The following is a 21,470-nucleotide window of genomic DNA, read 5'->3' on the forward strand; positions in this document are numbered from 1 at the left end:
TATTATTTATTTATTATTTATTTACAGCTTTTATATTCCGCTCTTCTCACCCCGCAGGGGACTCAGGGTACACATATATGGCAAACATTCAATGCCAATTTTTGACATACAAACATATACAGACATATACAGAGGCTATTTAACTTTTTCTGGCCGCCAGGGGAGCTGTCGCTTTCATCGTCCATCTGCGACGCTGATGAAGTACTTCCGCATTCCCTGCCTGCTTCCCCGCTGGAATGCTTTGCTGGAGTCTTCTTTATGGCCTCATAAATTAGTTAATTTAGCCTCCCCACACTTTAAGGTGGTACCTAATTTTCCTATTTGACAGATGCAACTGTCTTTCGGGTTGCAAAGGTCGACAACAGGCTACACACAATTGGTTGGAAACCCACTCCAACCCGGGATGGCTTCAAATTCATGACCTTTTGGTCAGAGTGATCTTTAATGCAGCTGACACTCAGCCAGCTGCGCCACAATCCCGGTGCTTTTCAGGCTTGGCCTCATGTAAGCCGTCCTGAGTCCCTTTGGGGAGATGGTGGCGGGGTATAAATAATGATGATGATGATGATGATGATGATTATCCTGTAATTTCATCAGGAAGAAATCTGTTGGTGACAATTCCTTCAAATGCCAACAAAATGGAAATAATTAAAAAGTGGAGGCTGATGAAAGCCAAAGTCTTCCTTGGAGGCATTTTGGAAGAAGTGTTCTCAAGAAGATTCAGAATGTTTTCGCCACTCTTACCTGACCCAGGTGTTTCATTTCATATGGGCAAAGTTTTGAGTGAAAATATTCCTCCTTTTTTTCTATGAAGGAAACAATCCCTAGTTTTCCATATATTTTTTTCCTGCATCCGCTATCAAAGTTTCTGTTAAAGACATAATGCCCAGGAGCACTCATACTTCATTAACTGAGATATACTGTATTTATAAAATATTCACTTCAAGCAACTGCTAGTTGTGTGGATGGTGTCATGTCTACACTGATCCTTAGAGGAGTGTAAAGTGTTTGAAGGGCAAGTTCCCAAATCAGCAATTAATATAACTGTAGCAGCTAATAAATAAGTAAAATGTTGACTTGAGCATAGTCTCTAATGCATTTAGGCAAGTCAGTAGTATCATTGCCATAGTGCAGATGAGAATATGAGAGAATGTGGCTTAGTGAACCCTTTACGTCAAATTGAAGATTTAACTGAGCAGTCAGGGGCACAATTAGGCAACAGTTCCAATACAGTTCCAGTACAGGGCATTGATAGAGGAGCATCCCTGTGATGTGCATGATCTTTGGGGCAGGCGATTCAGGCATTATGCCGCTCAGCACTCTAGAAGGCATGTGTGCATTTCTGTAAAGACCTCATCACAAAGGCCCATGGATTTGCCACGCATTGTGGCAAATCCATGGGCTCTTGGTGAAGGATGTGAAGAAGCCGTCACTCCATGCTCCCTATTATACGACTTGTCTTGGACGCCATCACATGGGGTGAAGCGTTGCTGCCCGGCTTCCCCCCATTGCTAGTTAGGCAACACGGGAAGGCTTCTGTGTTGTGGCGGAAGTGGCAGCATATGTCGCTTGCTCTCCCTTTTCTGGACAGAGTGCAATTAGAAGACAGAGGTCCTCCTGGTAGATTGTAAACCGGATCGGGGTATAGGGTGGCAACCTGTGTTGGACGGGGTTACACTCCCCCTGAAGTCACAGGTCCGCAGTTTGGGTGTCCTCCTGGATTCATCACTTACGCTTGAGACTCAGGCATCGGCGGTGGCTGGGAGGGCCTTTGCACAATTAAGACTTGTGTGCCAACTGCGACCGTACCTTGGGAAGGCGGATCTGGCCAGGGTGGTCTAGGCCTTAGTCACCTCTAGACTGGATTACTGTAATCCACTCTATGTGGGGCTGCTCTTGAAAATGGCTTGGAAATTCCAGATGGTCCAACGGGCGGCAGCCAGGTTGTTAACCGGGGCTCCTTACAGGGAGTGGTCAACCCTCCTGTTTAAGGAGCTCTACAGGCTGCCATTCATTTTCCGGACCCAATTCAAGGTGCAGGTTCTCACCTACAAAGCCCTGAACGGTTTGGGACCCGCCTACCTCCGTGACCGCATCTCTGTATACGAACCCACACAATCTCTTCGATCATCTGGAGAGGCCCTGCTCACGCTTCCACCTGCATCACAAGTGCGATTGGTGCGGACGAGAGAGAGGGCCTTTTCGGTGGTGGCTCCTCAACTCTGGAACTCACTTCCTAAGGACATCAGGCATGCCCGAACTCTGGTAGCCTTTAGGAGGAGCTTGAAGACGTGGTTGTTCGAGTGCGCCTTCCCAGAATAATGATCCCATAGCACTTCATCCTCCAAAGCACTTTAAATTGTTTTAGGTCTGCTTATATGTTTCCACAAACTGCCCCATCACTTTTTCACCCATTTTTTAATTTTAATTACATTTGGCTTACCCATAGATTTTAAAGTGTGTTGTCCTATTGATAAGGTTTATGTTATTGTTTTATTGTTTTAAAATTGCTTGTATTGTTGTATTTTGTTTTTAATTGTTTTTAATTTTTGTGGTTTGTAATTTTACCTTGACATTTTAATGATTATATTTTAAATTACCTTTTAACTTAATCAAGTTTGAATGTACGTTAGTTCACTATTATGGGAGTCTTAGGATAGTGATTCATCATGAGAAGAAAGGAAAGCTTAGAGAAGACAATGATGCTGGGGAACATGGAAGGAAAAAGGAAGAGGGGCCAACCAAGGACATGATGGATGGATGGCATCCTTGGAGTGACTGGATTGACCTTGAAGGAGCTGGGGGTGGTGACGGCCAACAGGGAGCTCTGGTGTGGGCTGGTCCATGAGGTCACGAAGAGTTGGAAACACCTGAACGAATGAACAACAAGGATAGTGATTATTGTGATAATGCCGCATTATCACGGGGTGTCTGCGCCCTACACCACTGGAGAAATTACACTGCTTAGCCGGTATTGCACCACCTGACATCCGTCGGGAAGTAGCAGCCAATAGTGAAAGGACCAAGGCAGAGACATCTCCAGCTCATCCCCTGTTTGGGTATCAGCCAGCACGTCAACGATTTAAATCAAGAAATAGTTTTCTTAGATCTACAGAGACGCTCGCTGGAACACCCCAGCAAGTGAGAGTCCAAAAGTGGCAGGCCCAAACCCAGCACCTCAATCCATGGGTGATACCAGATGAGAGACACCCCCCGGGGCACACAGAAGACTGGGCGACTTGGAAGGCGCTAAACAGACTGCGCTCTGGCACCACGAGATGCAGAGCCAATCTTAAGAAATGGGGCTACAGGGTGGAATCCTCGGCATGCGAGTGCGGAGAAGAACAAACCACTGACCACCTGCTGCAATGCAAACTGAGCCCTGCCACATGCACGATGGAGGACCTTCTTGCGGCAACACCAGAGGCACTCCAAGTGGCCAGATACTGGTCAAAGGACATTTAACCAACTACCAAATTTGCAAAATCTGTGTTTTTTTTCTTTTTCTTTTTAATCTGTGTGTTTGTTTTTGCTCTGTTGGAATTGTAATATAATGGTATGGTTGGTGATGACACGATAAATAAATTGTCTATTTGTGTACGTTTCTGTTTTTGTTTTTAATGTTGATATGGTCAGTGGACTAATCAATAAACTTTGCTTGCATATTTTAGAATTTTGCTAGGGCACGGAATTATGAAACAATCAAACTTTCTGAATAAAGGTTCAAGGCTGGAGATTTCCTGTTTGCGCATCAGATGAGTTTGCTTTGTGTGAGCTGATCAGAATGCACGGTCAGGGAATCTCTCCTGAAAGATTCTAGTATGAATGTGTTTAGGGCTCAGGTTCAATTTATGTAAGATCCTGGGATCTATCATTCCACATCATTAAAAATGTACACTACATCCTATAGATACACAGAGCAAGTAGAACGCTAATAGTGACATGCAAGCTTTCACTCAATAAAGCTTTTCATTTGTTACCTATTATCGTCTTAGTAAAATACACATTGTAAGCTTTCAATTTCACAAAGCAGTTGGCAAAACTATATTATGCAGTGAAAAATATTAAAAACCAAAAAGCAATATATCTCACGGGTTTGTGGTGCTGAATATGAACATGGAGCTGTGTGGCACCATTGGTTTTCCTGTTGCAGATTTCTTCTTTTTTGGTTTCTTCTTTTCTACTTCTACCTCCTCCTCCTCCTCCTTGGTCTCTGGTTCCTTCAGAGGGCTGGCCTCTCCATCTGTCTTGTTGCTAACTGTGAAGTGAAGGTGTTCTGTTACTGCATTGAGTGGTGAAGATATACAAGGCAAAGAAAGAGGTTCACAAGGGACTCTTGATGAGTTTCTCGAGGGACAGATTTTTATTATTATCTATCTATCTATTAGGGTTGGGCGGTTTCGTTCGTTAATTTCGTAATTCGTTATTAATTCGTTATTTTTTTTATAACGAAGTGATATTGAACCATTCAGGAGCAACTAAAAATCAAAACAAATTTTTCAATTCGTTTCGTAATTGTTTTGTAATTGTTTTGAAATCGTTTCGAAATCGTTTCGTTATTATTTCCGCATGTCTGGTGCAAGTTTTATAGTTGTTGTTTGTTTTATCAGTGAAAAAAAAATATAATTATCACACCAACAGTCAACAACAGAGGGAGAGGGAAGCTTCAGAAGTTCCCCCTGTCCCATTTGGAGGTTTTTTTAGCGTATTGCGCGGTCGCGTCCGCCATTAACGAATCAATCCGTAATCGATTCGTAATTGTTTCGTAATTTCCAAAATTTCGTAAATTTCGAACTTTTTTAAAGAAAAATTTCGGAATTCTTTTAAAAATCAAAACGCAAAAACCCCCTAAAAACGAATCGAGTTTAGAAACAATTTTTTCTGTCGTTGCCCAGCCCTACTATCTATCTATCTATCCATCTATCCCCCAATATGTCACCAGTTAAGGACCTAAAGTGCTTTACAGCACAGATTGAAACAAAATACAGCTAAAAGCCTCATAATAATGTGGTTAAATACAATCAAATACAGAGTGTTGTGTGGTTTCTGGGCTGTATGGCCGTGTTCTAGCAGCATTTTCTTCTGATGTTGGTTAAGGAGTGCTGGGAGGGACTATGAGATCCCTTAAGGAGCAAGGAATTTTTTCAGATAGCCTGAAAGAAGCAGTGGTCCACCCTCTCTTGAAAAAACCATGCCTAGACGCCACCATACCTAGTACCTATCGCCCAGTTTCAGGCCCGTAGCCAGGATTTCGATTCGGGAGGGGCTGAGTTTGATTCGGGGATAGGAGTATAAAAATAAAAGTACTATACCACCACCATTAAAAAGCTCTTCTCCACAATCAGTTAACTGTCATAGACCTGTCTGACTAAGCTGAAAACAAAGCAGAAGGGGAGTAGGGTAGTTTTCTTTAGAGAAGAGCTCCACACCTACAAACAGCTGCTGAGAAGGCCTTCTCGCACATCCTCACATTTGGTGGCAATGATTGGGACCAAAGAAAAATCTCCCCCAACAATTTAAGTGTCAGGCTGGCTCATGCTGGGAGAGATGGTCTTTCAGATGGTCTGCTGAATTATTCATAGCATATAGTCATTATATAAAGGAAATGCAGACAGGTCTTTGCTCCCAAGATATTCACAGTCTAAAATAAGAAGTGGGAAAACAAGAGAGGGAGGGTAAGATGATTTCAACCTATCTCCCCACACTACATTCTAGAAATGGATCGGAACAAAGAACACATCCAAACATAGCCAAGGAGCTGCTGGCCAAAACATGCATCTCTATATGATCTTACCCTCCATCTCCAGTCTCATGTTAACAAAATATTTGCAGAAACTACCTAGAGCAGTGGTTCTCAACCTGGGGTCCCCAGATGTTTTTGGCCTTCAACTCCCAGAAATCCTAACAGCTGATAAACTGGCTGGGATTTCTGGGAGTTGTAGGCCAAAAACATCTGGGGACCCCAGGTTGAGAACCACTGACCTAGAGGATGCGTCATCAGATCCTTATAGGCTATTGATTCAAAATTGGAATTGTCTCTTCTAGTAGATTGTCCTGCCCAGAAAAAATATTCCTCCTTGTGAAATGAAATTGCCTTTGCCTTCAAGGGAGGACTAGCAAGGTGTTAAGGAAGGACTAATATATGCTACAGAGACATCACACTGGCAACCAACACTCTCAACAGAACATTTTCCCAGGCTCAGCCAGGCCTTCAAATGCTAATGAAGGTGGTCAGCTGAAACATTCACACCTAGCTTCAGCAGAGAGCTCTTTGCCCCACCCCAGTCATTCCACAGATATATAAACCCATTTTCCTATTTCCAACAGACCTCACTACCTCTGAGGATGCTTGCCATAGATGCAGGTGAAACGTCAGGAGAAATGCCTCTAGAACATGGCCCTACAGCCCGATAAAACCTACAAGAACCTAGTGATTCCAGCCATGAAAGCCTTCGACAATACATTGAACATCTCTACGGGGAGAAAGTGTTCCAAGACACACGGAAATTGGAGAAACTAAGGACCAGGAAAGCACATCTACTGTGCTCCCTGACTTTCCTTCTATGCTGCAGAGACACAGATACCATCCCACAATTTCTCGCAGCGAAAAGGACTTTCAAAACACCACGGGCTTACCGGATCTATGGCCGCCTGGAACGCAACCTCTTACGAGAGAGAATTCACACCATCCGCAAAGAACTCGCAAACACAGACAAGGAACTGCTGCACCTCCATATCAGCATCAGCCAGAATTAAAAAACTCTAAAATTGCAACAGCACAACAACAGAGAGGAGGCAGGCAGGGACATCTAATTACCTCTCAACAAAAGTTTGCCCCAGGCACAGTCAGCCCATTGTATGCTAATCAAGGTGGTCAGTTGAAACATTCACACTTAGCTCCAGCAGACAAGAGTCCTTTGTCCCACCCTGGTCATTCCACAGATATATAAACCCTTGTTCCTAGTTCTAACAGACCTCACTACCTCTGAGGATGCTTGCCATAGATGCAGGCGAAACGTCAGGAGAGAATGCCTGTAGACCATGGCCATACAGCCCGAAAAAACCTACAACAACCCAAAAGCAGATATCTTCAAAACCCAGAAAATTGCACCATTAGTGCACTGTACTTTTCTAGTTCTCCTGTGGAAATCACAGCACATAGAGAGCCTGTCTCCAATTTCTTTGTACAGTTGCTGTACTACAAACCCTATGCATCGGCAGGCTGGGCTCCCATTTCTACAGGCGAGGTGTAAGAAATGATTGCTGTTTTACATTCTCACTTCCTAGTTGTGCAGTTTGTTAGAAGGAGATGAAAGGGGGAAAGAGCGAGCAAGCATGAGAGGCTGTCAAACAAAGACAGACAAAAGTGACTTTTAACAAGACACTTTTCAATGGTGCCATTTAATTAATATCGGCATGTAAAATATTCCACCTTGAAGGTGAAGAGTATGTGTAAAAGCGAGTGACAGGAGAATGCAATCAGCATGCAGAGGAACAAACTAATTGGGCTGAGCATCCTGTCTGACATCTTCCAGATGGAAAACATACTCAACTATTTCATTGCCTCTAGAACTGATTTCGTTATATTGATCTAAAGATTAGGGTTATGTAAAACAGATTGAATGTGATTGTTCTGGTACAGCTGTACCAGGAGCTCCAATTTTATTTGCTTTGCATTGAATGTTTGGTTGCAGTCCTGTGTTTCGGGGACTCTGCAGATAGGTGGCTTCTTTTGGCTGCAGTCATAGGGCAAGTCACCTGTCCATCAACGTTAAGTTTTGGTCCCGCCCCTTGCTCAGGGCAATTGGGAAAGGAAGGGAGCCATTTTTAGTTAGTCTCAAGAAGGTTAGCTTATGTATAGGATGTGTGCAAGCTTCCCCTGTACAAAGGTTTCAACCTTTAAGATTTTCCAGGGAAGCCTGGAAAGCATTTCTGTATACGAACCCACACGATCACTTTGTTCATCTGGAGAGGCCCTGCTCACGATCCCACCGGCTTCACAGGCGCGATTGTTGGGAACGAGGGACAGGGCCTTCTCAGTGGTGGCCCCACGACTCTGGAACTCCCTCCCTAAGGACATCAGGCAGGCCCCAACACTGGCAGTCTTTAGAAGGAGCTTGAAAATGTGGATGTTCCAGTGTGCCTTCCCAGAAAAAGGAATCCTAAGCAATATGTCCTTAATGCACTTTATGAGAGATTTAGAATTGTCTGCACGTCTACCTATCCCAAAACAGTCCTCCTATCTCCCTTGAACTCCCCAGTTTTTAACTTTAAATGTTCACATTTGGCCCTGCCTCATGTTTTTAAAATGTGGAACTCTCTGCCCCGGAGTGTGGTGGAGGCTCCTTCTTTGGAAGCTTTTAAACAGAGGCTGGATGGCCATCTGTCAGGGGTGATTTGAATGCAATATTCCTGCTTCTTGGCAGGGGGTTGGACTGGATGACCCATGAGGTCTCTTCCAACTCTTTGATTCTATGATTCTATTCTATGTGTCGTGTTATTCCTGTATTGTTGGGGGTTTTTTTTTTGCTTTTATAACTTATTCATTGTTTTGTTGTGGTTGTTTTGTGATGTTGTGGGGCTTGGCCTTATGTAAGCCGCACCGAGTCCTGCGGGAGATGGTAGCGGGTATAAGAACAATAAATAAATAAATAAAGCCTTAAAGAATTCCGGGGAGAACAGTTTCAAGAGTCTCCTAAGAATTTCCAGGAAAAACAGCCCTAAAGACCAAAGAACTCCAGCTGGAGAACATCTAATACCTTACTGGTAGGTCCACTCAGCATTTGAGACACAGTTTGACCCGGTAGCGGAGCCCACGTCAGTAAGGGTTAGATTACAGTCAGCCTGGGAGAAGTTAAAAAGGGGATTTTCCTTTAAAGTAAAGAAGAAGTTATTGAAGACAGTTGCCTGTCCTTCGTGGGCAAGATTAGGAATTCACCAGTTGCCTAAAAGCTTGGAATCATTTGCCTAATTTTACTGAAGATGAGAGAAGTTTCTGTTTGTTTGTTCACTAATAAAGGACTTTGTTGTACTTCACAAGCCATCTAAAGACTATTTGTGGTGAAACCCTCTGAGAACTTCTCTTTGGGGCCCCTGGCTTCCCGCTGGGCAAAGGTTGCACATCGTATTCTAAAGACAATTATTTAAAGGCCCAGCGCGCAACAGAACAGTGATGTTGTTACAACTTTCTCAGGAAAGGGCTACCAACAGCTTATTATCCAAATGAGGACAAATCTGAATCTGGTGCATCCTAAGAAATGAGATGACTTCGGTCAAGCAGTTGGTAAAGAAAGATGCAGTGGAAAGACTGAAGGGAAGAATCTTGTACTGATAAAGGTCAATGTTGATGGAAAATGTGAGAAATTTCCAGTGTTTTTTTTTAAGGTGGAAGTAGATGTTTTTCAGAACTTCAAAGCAAACAGTCTTCGCAATGAAGAAAGGGTAAAATTGACTAAAGAGTCATTATCTTGAAGAGGGGTGTACAATTTTTTCATTAGTCTTCGTAAGTCAGATCAAACTTGTTAAATTCATAACAAGGTGATATCCGACATGTGAGTGTGGCCCACATCAAAAACGTGAAAATCAAAACTTACTAAATACTTTTTTGTTTGAATTTTGTAAATCTTGGAAGCCTCCCAAAGTCAATTTCATTTTCAGCGCAAGGAAGCAAAGCAAAGCCAAAAAGGCTGCCTTTCCTCCTTAAATAAATGACCTCTCACCATTAGGAGAAGGAAGCAGCAGGGAGACAGCAGAGTTCTCTGGAAAAGAAAGCATTGAATTCTCGGAAATGTTGTTTGGGAAGGCAAGGAGCCCTTTGCCAGTGAATTCAAAAGGCCCAGCCCTAAACTACATTTCCCAGAATTCTGCTCAGCTCATAAAGCCGAATCAGGATAGGGGAGAGATTTGTCCCTCCATAGCAGCAGCCAGCCAGAGTTCCAATCAATTGTTGAATTTGCATATAGGAGGACTGACTTATACTTCTAGTAAGGAAATTTTTGCACTGGGAAGAAATCCCTAAACTGAAGTCCTTTGTCTCACCCTGGTCATTCCACAGATATATAACCCCTTTTTCCTAGTTCCAATGGACCTCACTACCACTGAGGATGCTTGCCATAGATGCAGGCAAAATGTCAGGAGAGAATGCCTCTAGAACATGGCCATATATCCCGAAAAAACCTACAACAACCCGTAAGTTCTATTGGTTAATATGAGAGAGATTCAATGAGATAGCTGTTATGGCTTTTAAAAAATTGTTTTGACAAAAAAATTAAGTTTCCTAAAATCAGTAGATGTATAAATATTTCTGAAAGTTGGGGGAATGATCCCCTGTTATCTTGTGTCATTGTGTAGAAAATTCAAGAAAATAGCTCTTGTAGTTTTTTTAAAAAATTGTTTTAAAATTTGAAAATTCCCCAAAAATCCATGGACAAATGAAACATTTTGACATTTGATGGGCTAACAGTGGTAAATGTGTTCTACCGTTGTAGCAAGTTTCACCCCAATAGCTGTAAAAATGAGGGAGAATGGAGCCCCTGAAGGTTTCCCAATTGTAATTATGTCAAATTACTATAATAAAAAATAATGAGATTTTGTTACTCTCATTATAGTAAAGGTAAAGGTTTTCCCCTGACATGAAATCCAGTCATGTTTGACTCTGGACACAACGTTTCCCCCTTACTATTTAATAATTACTTCATTATAGTAGTGAAATTTTAATTAACCATACTTTAGAAACACTTTAGAGATGAAATGCCAGCACCCCCTAATTTTGTAATGAGTTTTGAAACATTTTTTTATTGATCGCACATGCCTAATCTTGACAGTTCAGATTGGATATCCCAGTTGACACCTTGGAAATCCAAATTGGAATACAGAGCTCTGTCTCTTTTTAACATCATAAATTAATGGGAGAGTGTTAGTAGATGTTCTTCTGCCTTTTCATGCTATGAGGCAAGTGATCTCTTTTCTCAGAACCTGGGAGGGGAAGGAATAGGGGAAAATGCAGATGGGAGGGCGAGAAGCAAATTTTATGGTGTAACCTAAACATACAACACAAAACACTGAAGAAAACTTGACAATGTTCTGCCATGTGGGGGCCTGAGATGGTAAAGGGCTGGAAAAGGTTGGGTACATTCCTGGAAATCAAGTCAAAGGTGAGGCTTTGAATAGAAACTTGAAAAGAATCATAAAAGGAGATAGGCCAAGATAGACCAAGGCTCTAAGGTGAAACATTATGTCCCCCCTAGATAGCTTTGGGGAGGGAGAACAAGAATAGACAAAGAAGAAATAGGAAAAGGTGATATAAAAGTAAAATATAAAAGGAAGCAAGGAGTGAACTCCAACCATCACCCAAGTCAAAACAGAAGCACCATTAAAGCCTTGGCAGACCTTGCAAAAAGAATCTGCGAACCCCACTTCCTTCAAGATGAACTGAACCACCTAAACTGGGCTCTACAGGCCAATGGATACTCCACCTCAGACATCAGAAGAGCTGCAAGACCAAGAACAAGCCATGAGAGTCAAGACGAAGATCCACCCAGAGGAAAAGTGTTCTTGCCATACATCAAGGGAACCACTGACCGCATAGGGAAGCTGATGAGGAAACACAACATACAAACTATCTACAGACCCACCAAGAAAATCCAACAAATGCTACGTTCAGCAAAGGACAAGAGGGATCCTCTCACCTCTGCAGGAGTCTACCGTATACCATGCAGCTGTGGACAAGTCTACATAGGGACCACCAAACGCAGCATTGTCCAAACACGAATCAAGGAACATGAAAGGCACTGCAGACTACTTCAGCCAGAGAAATCAGCCATAGCAGAGCACCTGATGAACCAGCCTGGACACAGCATTTTATTTGAGAACACAGAAATGCTGGACCACTCTCACAACCACCATGTCAGACTACACAGAGAAGCCATTGGAATACACAAGCATGTGGACAATTTCAACAGAAAAGAGGAAACTATGAAAATGAACAAAATCTGGCTACCAGTATTAAAAAAACTCTAAAATTGCAACAGCACAACAACAGAGAGGAAACAAACAAGGACATCTAATCACCTCTCAACAAAAGTTTGCTCGAGGCACTGTCAGGTCATTGTATGATAATCAAGGTGGTCAGTTGAAACATTCACACCTAGCTCCAGCAGACAAGAGTCCTTTGTCTCACCCTGGTCATTCCACAGATATATAAACCCTTTTTCCTAGTCCCAACAGACCTCATTACCTCTGAGGATGCTTGCCATAGATGCAGGCGAAACGTCAGGAGAGAATGCCTCCAGACCATGGCCATATAGCCCGAAAAAACCTACAACAACCCAGTGATTCCGGCCATGAAAGCCTTCGACAATACAGAAATATGGCTCTAATTTACTGCCTGCAACAATCACATTTAAGTTTGGAAAAATGCCTTTCATCGATATAATGACACAGACTAAATAGTCAGATTATTTCAGAATAAAATGTTTGCCAATGGACCTGGCTCCACATGATCATTCATAAATGTTCTGAGTTTCACATGTAATTGAAAAATTAACCAAGTATGGAAAACACAAAAAGATTTACACCCAGGTGCACAGTGAGCCAGTGAGATTCCCAATGTTCAGCCTATGCTGAGAGGAAGATTTTTTGGCATGTATGGCATTTTTACAACTCTCTTAACAGACTGAGTTTTGATATAAAGCATGAAAAGAGACAGATCCTCACTCTGTACCACAGCAGAGTCTTGAACATCAATCATGATGGTAGTGCTCTCGGTGAGTTTCTCCACGTTGGTTGTGATGGAGGAGAGATCTGGTTCACTTCTGCTGATAGTCCGGCCTGTCTCCTTTGGCAGGTCACCCAACAGTGCTTGCTCACTTGTGTCTGGGCTGTTACCATCTTGCTCGACTGGACTGACATCCTTGCTTTTGCTCAAATCAAGATGGCCTTCGGAAGAGTTGGTTTCTTGAGTGGCCACATGAAGGCCAGCATCATTTACTGGGACTTCATTGGTTCTGTGTGGAGAATGGAGAAAAAGAGTATCACAAGGAGATCAAATGGCAGAGAGAGAAATGGCAGAACAAAGAATAAAAAGTTCTCAAAGAAAGTTAAAAGTTAAAATTTAAAATAGTGCAAGGGAGCAGAGAGAAACTTTGACACTTCTTCATTGCAGACCCTTACAGTTTGACCCTATAGTTAATTAAAGCCAGCATATTAGGAATCATAACAGCAGGCCCGTAGCCAGGATTTCGTTTCGGGGGGGGGGTAAAAAATTTCAGGGGGGGTTCAGGGGGGCTGAGTTTCGGGGGGGGGGGGTGAGTCTGAGTGAAAGAGGGTCTACCCTAGCAAACCTTTTGTATCATTACCCCAATACCCCCATGCAGATGGGATATATTGAGCATGGTGATCAGATCATGATATGAATAAACATAACAGTTTAAATAATGCACCAGTAAGGCCTTTCCGCGAACCACCATGAGAATTTCGGGGGAGGGGGTTTAGCCCCTCAAGCCCCCCCCCCCGCCTACATGCCTGCATAACAGTCATTAGAAGTGGATACAGAAAGGTCACCCCAACATTCCAACCTTTTATTAATGCTTAAACATTAATTAATTAATTAATTAATTAATTTACATCGCTTCTACCCCACCCTTCTCACCCCCGAGGGGGGACTCAGGGCGGCTTACATGGGCAACAATTCAATGCCATAATATCAATACAACAACATAAAATCAAATACATAAAAAATTAACAATAACATTAATTAAAATCACATACTCATATACAAACATAGTTGCCTAATCAAAATCACATATCCGTTTCCTGTTGTCATAATCCTGTGGTCCAGTTCAGTGTCTAAGTGCTGCGAAGTCCACTAGCCGAAAGCCTGACTCCAAAACCACCACATTAGTTTTTTCCTAAGTGAGGAGGGAGGACGCCGATCTAATCGCATTGGGGAGCGAATTCCACAAGCAAGGGGCCACCACTGAGAAGGCCCTGTCCCTCGTCCCCACCAGACGCGTTTGTGACGCCGGTGGGACCGAAAGCAGGGCCTCCCCAGTAGATCTTAAATTATAAGGTGGAACGTTGAGAGAGATACGTTCAGATAAGTAAGCTGGGGCAGAGCCATATAGGGTTTTATAGGCCAAGACCAGCACTTTGAATTGTGCTCGGAGGTGGACCGGCAGCCTGTGGAGCCGACGCAGCAGGGGGGTGGTATGCTCCCTGTATGGTGCTCCGGTGAGTAATCTGGCTGCTGGCCGTTGGACTAGTTGAAGTCTCCCAACAGTCTTCAAAGGCAACCCCACGTAGAGTGCGTTGCAGTAATCTATTCAGGATGTAACCAGAGCGTGGACCACCGTGGCCAAGTCAGACTTCCCAAGGTACGGGCACAGCTGGCGCACAAGCTTTAACTGTGCAAAAGCTCCTTTGGCCACCACCGAGACCTGAGGTTCCAGGCTCAGCGATGAATCCAGGATCATACCCAAGCTGCGAACCTGCGTCTTCAGGGGGAGTGTGACCCCATCCAACACAGGCTGTAACCCTATGCCCTGTTCGGCCTTTCGACTGACCAGGAGAACCTCTGTCTTGTCTGGATTCAATTTCAATTTGTTAGCCCTCATCCAGTCCGACACAGTGGCCAAGCACCGGTTCAAGGTCTGAACAGCCTCCTTAGTAACAGGTGGGAAGGAGTGGCAGATTTGGACGTCATCTGCGTACAGATAACACTTTGCTCCGAAACTCTGGATGATCTCCCCCAGCAGCTTCATGTAGATGTTAAACAACATCGGGAACAGTACTGAACCCTGAGGGACTCCACAGAGCTATGGTTGTGGAGCCGAACAGGTGTCACCCAATAACACCCTCTGGGACCGTCCCTCCAAGAAGGACTGGAGCCACTGCAAGACAGTACCTCCAAGGCCCATCTCTGTGAGGCGTCCCAGAAGGATACCGTGGTCAACTGTATCGAAGGCCGCTGAGAGGTCCAGCAGACATTCTGATGTCAAAATATGCCCCATTAGACAAGTACAACAAATCTGAGTCTATCTGAAATGAGGAATTCATTCATGTTTTTTCAAATTATAATCTGGCCCTCCAACAATTTGAGGGACTGTGACCTGGCCCTGCGTTTAAAAAATTTGTGGACTCCTGGATTAGGAGAACCTCTGTCTTGTCTGGATTCAGTTTCAATCTGTTAGCCCTCATCCAGTCTGACACAGTGGCCAAGCACCGGTTCAAGGTCTGAACAGCCTCCTTAGTAATGAGTGGGAAGGAGTGACAGATTTGGACATCATAACATTGTACTTTGAAACTCCGGATGATCTCCCCCAGCAGCTTCATGTAGATGTTAAACAACATCAGGGACAGTACTGAACCCTGACGGACTCCATAAGACAATGGTTGTGGAGTCGAACAGGTGTCACCTCCAGGAAGGACTGAAGCCACTGGAGAGCAGTACCCCCAAGTCCCATTCCTGCGAGGTATCCCAGAAGGATACAGTGATCAACAGTATCGAAGGCTGCTGAGAGGTCCAGCAGAACCAACAGGGACACACTCCCCTTGTCTAGCTCCCGGCGTAGATCATCTACTAAGGTGACCAAGGCTGTTTCAGTTCCATGTCCCGGCCTAAAGCCAGACTGTGCTGGATCTAGATAATCAGTGCCTACCAAGAACTCTTGGAGTTGCGAAGCCACCACACGTTCCATGACTTTGCCCAAATAGGGGAGATTGGAAACTGGCCAATCATACTATGTCTTAATAATAGATATCAAGAATATTGAGACCCATGCACTGTTAGGATTTTGTCATTTCAGATTGGTCATGAACTGGATACACTCAACTATTATAGGCAAATGAAACACAGAAACTGAGGGCAAGATTAAACTCCATAGAAGATTGACAGGCAAATCCTTTCCTAACTTATTTAAATATTGCTGGCCTTTTAAGACCTGATGAAATTGTTTTAGTGTAGAACCGTACGACTAAGTGAATTCTTATTACACTTTCCCCAGTGATAGAATACATATGGGCTTTTATAGGAATTCACTCACAGCTCATGCACTTTTTACTGCATGCTTAATTAAAACTAAAATAATTACAATTTAATGTCTACTTTAAGAGACTTTGTCTTTCAGATATTTTGATGTAAATTGCCCAGAGGGTCAAGCTGGGCAGAATAGTTTCTCTCACTCTTTTTAATTAAATAAAATTACATCTAAAATGTACACCCCCCCCCCCCCAAAAAAAAATGATAGTGCCATTACCGCTCAAGCAGGGAGCTTTGAGATGATTGAACAGAAGCTCTTAGAAGCTCTAGGTGCTCTTACTGCTCTTACTGCCTACTACAGGGAAAACCAACTAATCCCTAATCCATAAAAAACACAGACATGTGCCTTTCATCTCAAGAACAGACAAGCATCCCGTGCTCTGAGGATTACCTGGGAAGGAATCCCACTGGAGCATTGCAGCACACCCAAATACCTGGGAGTCACTCTGGACCGTGCTCTTACCTACAAGAAGCACTGCCTGAACATCAAGCAAAAAGTGGGCGCTAGAAACAATATCATACGCAAGCTGACTGGCACAACCTGGGGATCACAACCAGACACAGTGAAGACATCTGCCCTTGTGCTATGCTACTCTGCTGCTGAGTACGCATGCCCAGTGTGGAACACATCTCACCACACTAAAACAGTGGATGTGGCTCCTAATGAGAAATGCCGCATTATCACAGGGTGTCTGAGCCCTACACCACTGGAAAAATTACACTGCTTAGCCGGTATTACACCACCTGACATCCGCCGGAAAGTAGCAGCCAGTAGTGAAAAGACAAAGGCTGTGACATCTCCAGCTCATCTCTTGTTTGTGTATCAGCCAGCACGACTTAAATCAAGAAATAGTTTTCTAAGATCTACAGAGACATTCGCAGAAACACCATAGCAAGTGAGAGTCCAAAAGTGGCAGGCTCAAACCCAGCACCTCAATCCATGGGTGATACCAGTTGAGAGACTTCCCCCCCCCCCCCCCGGGCACACAGAGGGCTGGGCGACTTGGAAGGTGCTGAACAGACTGCGCTCTGGCACCACGAGATGCAGAGCCAATCTTAAGAAATTGGGCTAGAAAGTTGAATCCTCAACATGCGAGTGTGGAGAAGAGCAAACCACTGACCACCTGCTGCAATGCAACTTGAGCCCTGCCACATGCACAATGGAGGACCTTCTTGCAGCAACACCAGAGGCACTCCAAGTGGCCAGATACTGGTCAGAGGACATTTAATCAACTACCAAGTTTGCAAAATTTGTGTTTTTTTGATCTGCTTGTTTGTTTTGTTCTGTTAGAAATGTAATACAATGGTATGGTTGCTGAAGACACAATAAAAAACCTCTGCCTCTGAAACTACCTAGTCTTTAATTAAATGGTGCAGGGAATACCCCAAAAAATCACCAAGAACATTCTGATAGTCTAGCGACAGAATAGCCTTTGCGACAGAGAGGTTTGATATTTGAAGCACGTAGAATTTTGCTTAGATCTTCCTTTAGTTGCTTTGCTACCTGTTACAAGGACAAAAATTACAGAGATTCTTACACTATGTTTTTCACCCATGCTTCTTAGGTTATTGAAGCAATAGTGCTTGTAGCATGAATCACGTACAGAACTATACACGTAGATTTAAGAGAGAGCAAGAACAATTTTCAAAGCTGAGAGGAAACAGCCAGACAGTATGTCTAAAAATCAGCTATTTATTTATTGTGTCATCAGCAACCAGACCATTGTATTACATTTCTAACAGAACAAAACAAACAAACAGATAAAAAACCCACAAATTTTGCAAGCTTGGTAGTTGATTAAATGTCCTTTGACCAGTATCTGGCCACTTGGAGTGCCACAAGAAGGTCCTCCATTGTGCATGTGGCAGGGGTCAGGTTGCATTGCAGCAGGTGGTCAGTGGTTTGCTTTTCTCCACACTCGCATGTCGTGGATTCCACTTTGTAGCCCCATTTCTTAAGATTGGCTCTGCATCTCGTGGTGCCAGAGCGCAGTCTGTTCAGCGCGTTCCAAGTCGCCCAGTCTTCTGTGTGCCCACGGGGGAGTCTCTCATCTGGTGTCACCCACGGATTGAGGTGCTGGGTTTGAGCCTGCCACTTTTCGACTCTCGCTTGCTGAGGTGTTCTAGCGAGTGTCTCTGTAGATCTATGAAAACTATTTCTTGAGTTATGTAATTGACGTGCTGGCTGATACCCAAACAGGGGATGAGCTGGAGATGTCTCTGCCTTGGTCCTTTCACTATTGGCTGCTACTTCCCGGCAGATGTCAGATGGTGTGATACCAGCTAAGCAGTTTAATTTCTCCAGTGGTGTAGGGCACAGACACCCCGTGATAATGCGGCATGTCTCATTAAGAGTCACATCCACTGTTTTAGCGTGGTGAAATGTGTTCCACACTGGGCATGCGTACTCAGCAGGAGAGTAGCAAAGCGCAAGGGCAGATGTCTTCACTGTGTCTGGTTGTGATCCACAGGTTGTGCCAGTCAGCTTTCGTATGATATTGTTTCTAGCGCCCACTTTTTGCTTGATGTTCAGGCAGCGCTTCTTGTAGGTCAGAGAATGGTCCAGAGTGACTCCCAGGTATTTGGGTGCGCTGCAATGCTCCAGTGGGATTCCTTCCCAGGTAATCCTCAGAGCTCGGGATGCTTGTCTGTTCTTAAGGTGAAAGGCACATGTCTGTGTTTTAGATGGATTAGGGATCAGCTGGTTTTCCCTGTAATAGGCAGTAAGAGCACCTAGAGCTTCGGAGAGCTTCTGTTCAACCATCTCAAAGCTCCCTGCTTGAGCAGTAATGGCACAATCATCGTAAAAATTAGCTATAAAAAAGTAACATAATTATATTCTGTGGAAATTATGCAATAACGCACCAAGTAACAAGCAGAGTTTTTTTTAAAAGAGAAAAGATTCCATCATAAAACAAGGATGAGTGCCAGGCATGTAGCTGGGGGGGGGGGGGGGGGGGGGCTTGGGGAGCTTCAGCCCCCCCCCCCCCGAAATTCTCATGGTGGTTCGCGAAAAGGCCTTACTGGTGCATTATTTAAACTGTTATGTTTATTCATATCATGATCTGATCCCCATGCTCAATATATCCCATATGCATGGGGGTATTGGGGTAACGATACAAAAGGTTTGCTAGGGTAGACCCTCTTTCACTCAGATTCAGCCCCCCCCCCCAAAAAACAAACTCAGCCCCCCCCCCCTCCGAATTGAAATCCTGGCTATGGGCCGAGTGCCTGTGCAAGTTTGCATTGATACACATAGGATCAGATTTTTTATTCTAACTCATCCCTCTTTCTTCCCAATTTTCTCGACATACCCATCCTCCTTTAACCACCTCAACATTTCCCCATAATTTTAATATACTGTCACTTTGAAAACTCAATAAAATTCATTAAAAAATTGTGCCAAATGTAAGCCGTCCCGAGTCCCTCTTCGGGTGTTGAGAAGGACGAGGTAGAAATGCTGGAAATAAATAAAAATAATAATTAGTCTGCTTTACCTAAGGAAGCAGAACAAAGTCCACGAAAGCTTGTGATAAAATTTCCTTTTTCTCAGTCTCAAAGGTAGCATAGAATTCCCTTATATCTTTCCATCATATGTGGGAACATTCCTCTATAGAGAAGAAAATGCAGAGACAACACTTACATTTTCAGGTCCTCACCAGTCCCCTGCTCCTTTTCAATCAAGGCCTCCTTTTCCTCCTCATTTTTCTTCTGCTCCACATTCTGCTCTCCCTCGACTGGCGCAGCTTCTTCTGGGGCCATCTCCTGGCTGGCTGCCCTGTGCTCCTTTGCCTCTGTTCTCACCCTACGGTGCCGACTTCGCCTCTGACTTTGTCGAAGGCGGGCTCGCTCCTCAAAACCCCCACTTCCTCCACCTTCCGGCTCATTCAGGTCACAGTTCCCATGAAATGATTTGTGATGCCATTCTTCCCATTCCCTTTTGGGTCGAGAAGATGGGCTCCTCTGGTTTTCCTGAATGCTTGGGCAGGGATTGGAACCAGAGTTCTGTGGGTCCTGGCCTTCTCCATTTGTCCTCTCCGACCTGTCCGCTTGACCCTCCTCATTCTTTTCAAGGCCAGAATTTTCCAGTGGCTTCCTCCTACGAAAAATGCTGGCATGAGGATTGAGCAAAGGAGGGTCCTCATTGTTGATGCCCTCTTGGCTGGACATCTGCATGTGTCGGCGGAGCTGGCTGGTCCGCTGTTCCCAGACAGACATGTGATGCCGCCTTCTCCTCTCCCTCCTGGGAAAGGAAAACAAAGGGATTCAGTCCATCTGTGCCCTGTCAGAAACACAAGAACACACATACCAATATATACAGCATGCAACTGGGACCATCCAAAAACCACATACTGGGGCTTGGTTTTCTATTTCTCTGCATTTCACAAATAAACTCTATACTATAATAAACTCCCTTACAACCCCTCTGTGCCCCCCAACTCTGGAACTCATTGCCCGGAGAGATTAGGAAAGCCCCTACCTTAGGTAAAGGTAGTCCCCTGACATTAAGTCCAGTCATGTCTGACTCTGGGGTGTGGTGCTCATCTCCATTTCTAAGCTGAAGAGCCAGCGTTGTCCATAGACACCTCCAAGGTCATGTGGCTGGCATAACTGCATGGAGCGCCGTTACCTTCCCGCCGAAGCGGTACCTATTGATCTACTCACATTTGCATGTTTTCGAACTGCTAGGTTGGCAGAAGCTAGGGCTGACAGCGGAGGCTCACGCCGCTCCCCGGAATCGAACCTGCGATCTTTCGCCCCTACCTTAGAAACTTTTTAAAAGAATCTCAAGACCTGGCTCTGCCATTGCGCTTTCGGAGAGTAGTCACATAATCTTATGCTATTGCTCCCCTCAACATTCTTGTGCTAGGAATACCCCCCCCCTTGTATGAAGGTCTGTTTGATATTGAATTTGAATTATTACATTTGGCCCAGCCATAGGTTTTTTTAAATGCTGTATGTTGTGATATGTTATAGTTATTGCTTATTGCATATTTTCTGTTTTGAGTTTATTTTAACTGTTTTGTATTGATGATTGTTATTGCTTTTATTTATTGTATGTGTTGTGGGCTTGGCCTCATGTAAGCCGCACCAAGTCCCTTGGGGAGATGGTGTTTTTTTTTTTGTCATGTCAGGAGTGACTTGAGAAACTGCAAGTCGCTTCTGGTGTGAGAGAATTGGCCGTCTGCAAGGATGTTGCCCAGGGGATGCCCCGATGATTTGATGTTTTTATCATCCTTGTGGGAGGCTTCTCTCATGTCCCCGCTTGGGGAGCTGGAGCTGACAGAGGGAGCTCATCTACCTCTCCCTGGATTCGAACCTGCGACCTGTAGGTCTTCAGTCCTGCCGGCACAGGGGTTTAACCCACTGCGCCACTGGGGAGATGGTAGCGGGGTACAAATAAAGTTATTATTGTATTGCCGAAGGTTTTCAT

General features: G+C 44.2%; 1 protein-coding gene across 7 annotated transcripts in view; it reads right to left on the reverse strand.

The window, feature by feature from the left end:
- Positions 1-21,470, reverse strand: part of CACNA1E (calcium voltage-gated channel subunit alpha1 E) — a 575,426-nt gene that overhangs the window by 127,932 nt on the left and 426,024 nt on the right. For all 7 annotated transcript variants that reach the window (XM_067467631.1, XM_067467628.1, XM_067467632.1 and 4 more), the window contains 3 exons: positions 19,680-20,279; positions 12,715-13,004; positions 4,093-4,258 (listed from right to left, as the gene is read on the reverse strand). In XM_067467631.1, the coding sequence (XP_067323732.1) occupies positions 4,093-4,258; positions 12,715-13,004; positions 19,680-20,279 (1,056 nt within the window). The remainder of the gene's footprint in view (positions 1-4,092; positions 4,259-12,714; positions 13,005-19,679; positions 20,280-21,470) is intronic.

This window comes from Anolis sagrei, chromosome 4 (assembly GCF_037176765.1).
Source record: "Anolis sagrei isolate rAnoSag1 chromosome 4, rAnoSag1.mat, whole genome shotgun sequence".
Classification (NCBI taxonomy): domain Eukaryota; kingdom Metazoa; phylum Chordata; class Lepidosauria; order Squamata; family Dactyloidae; genus Anolis; species Anolis sagrei.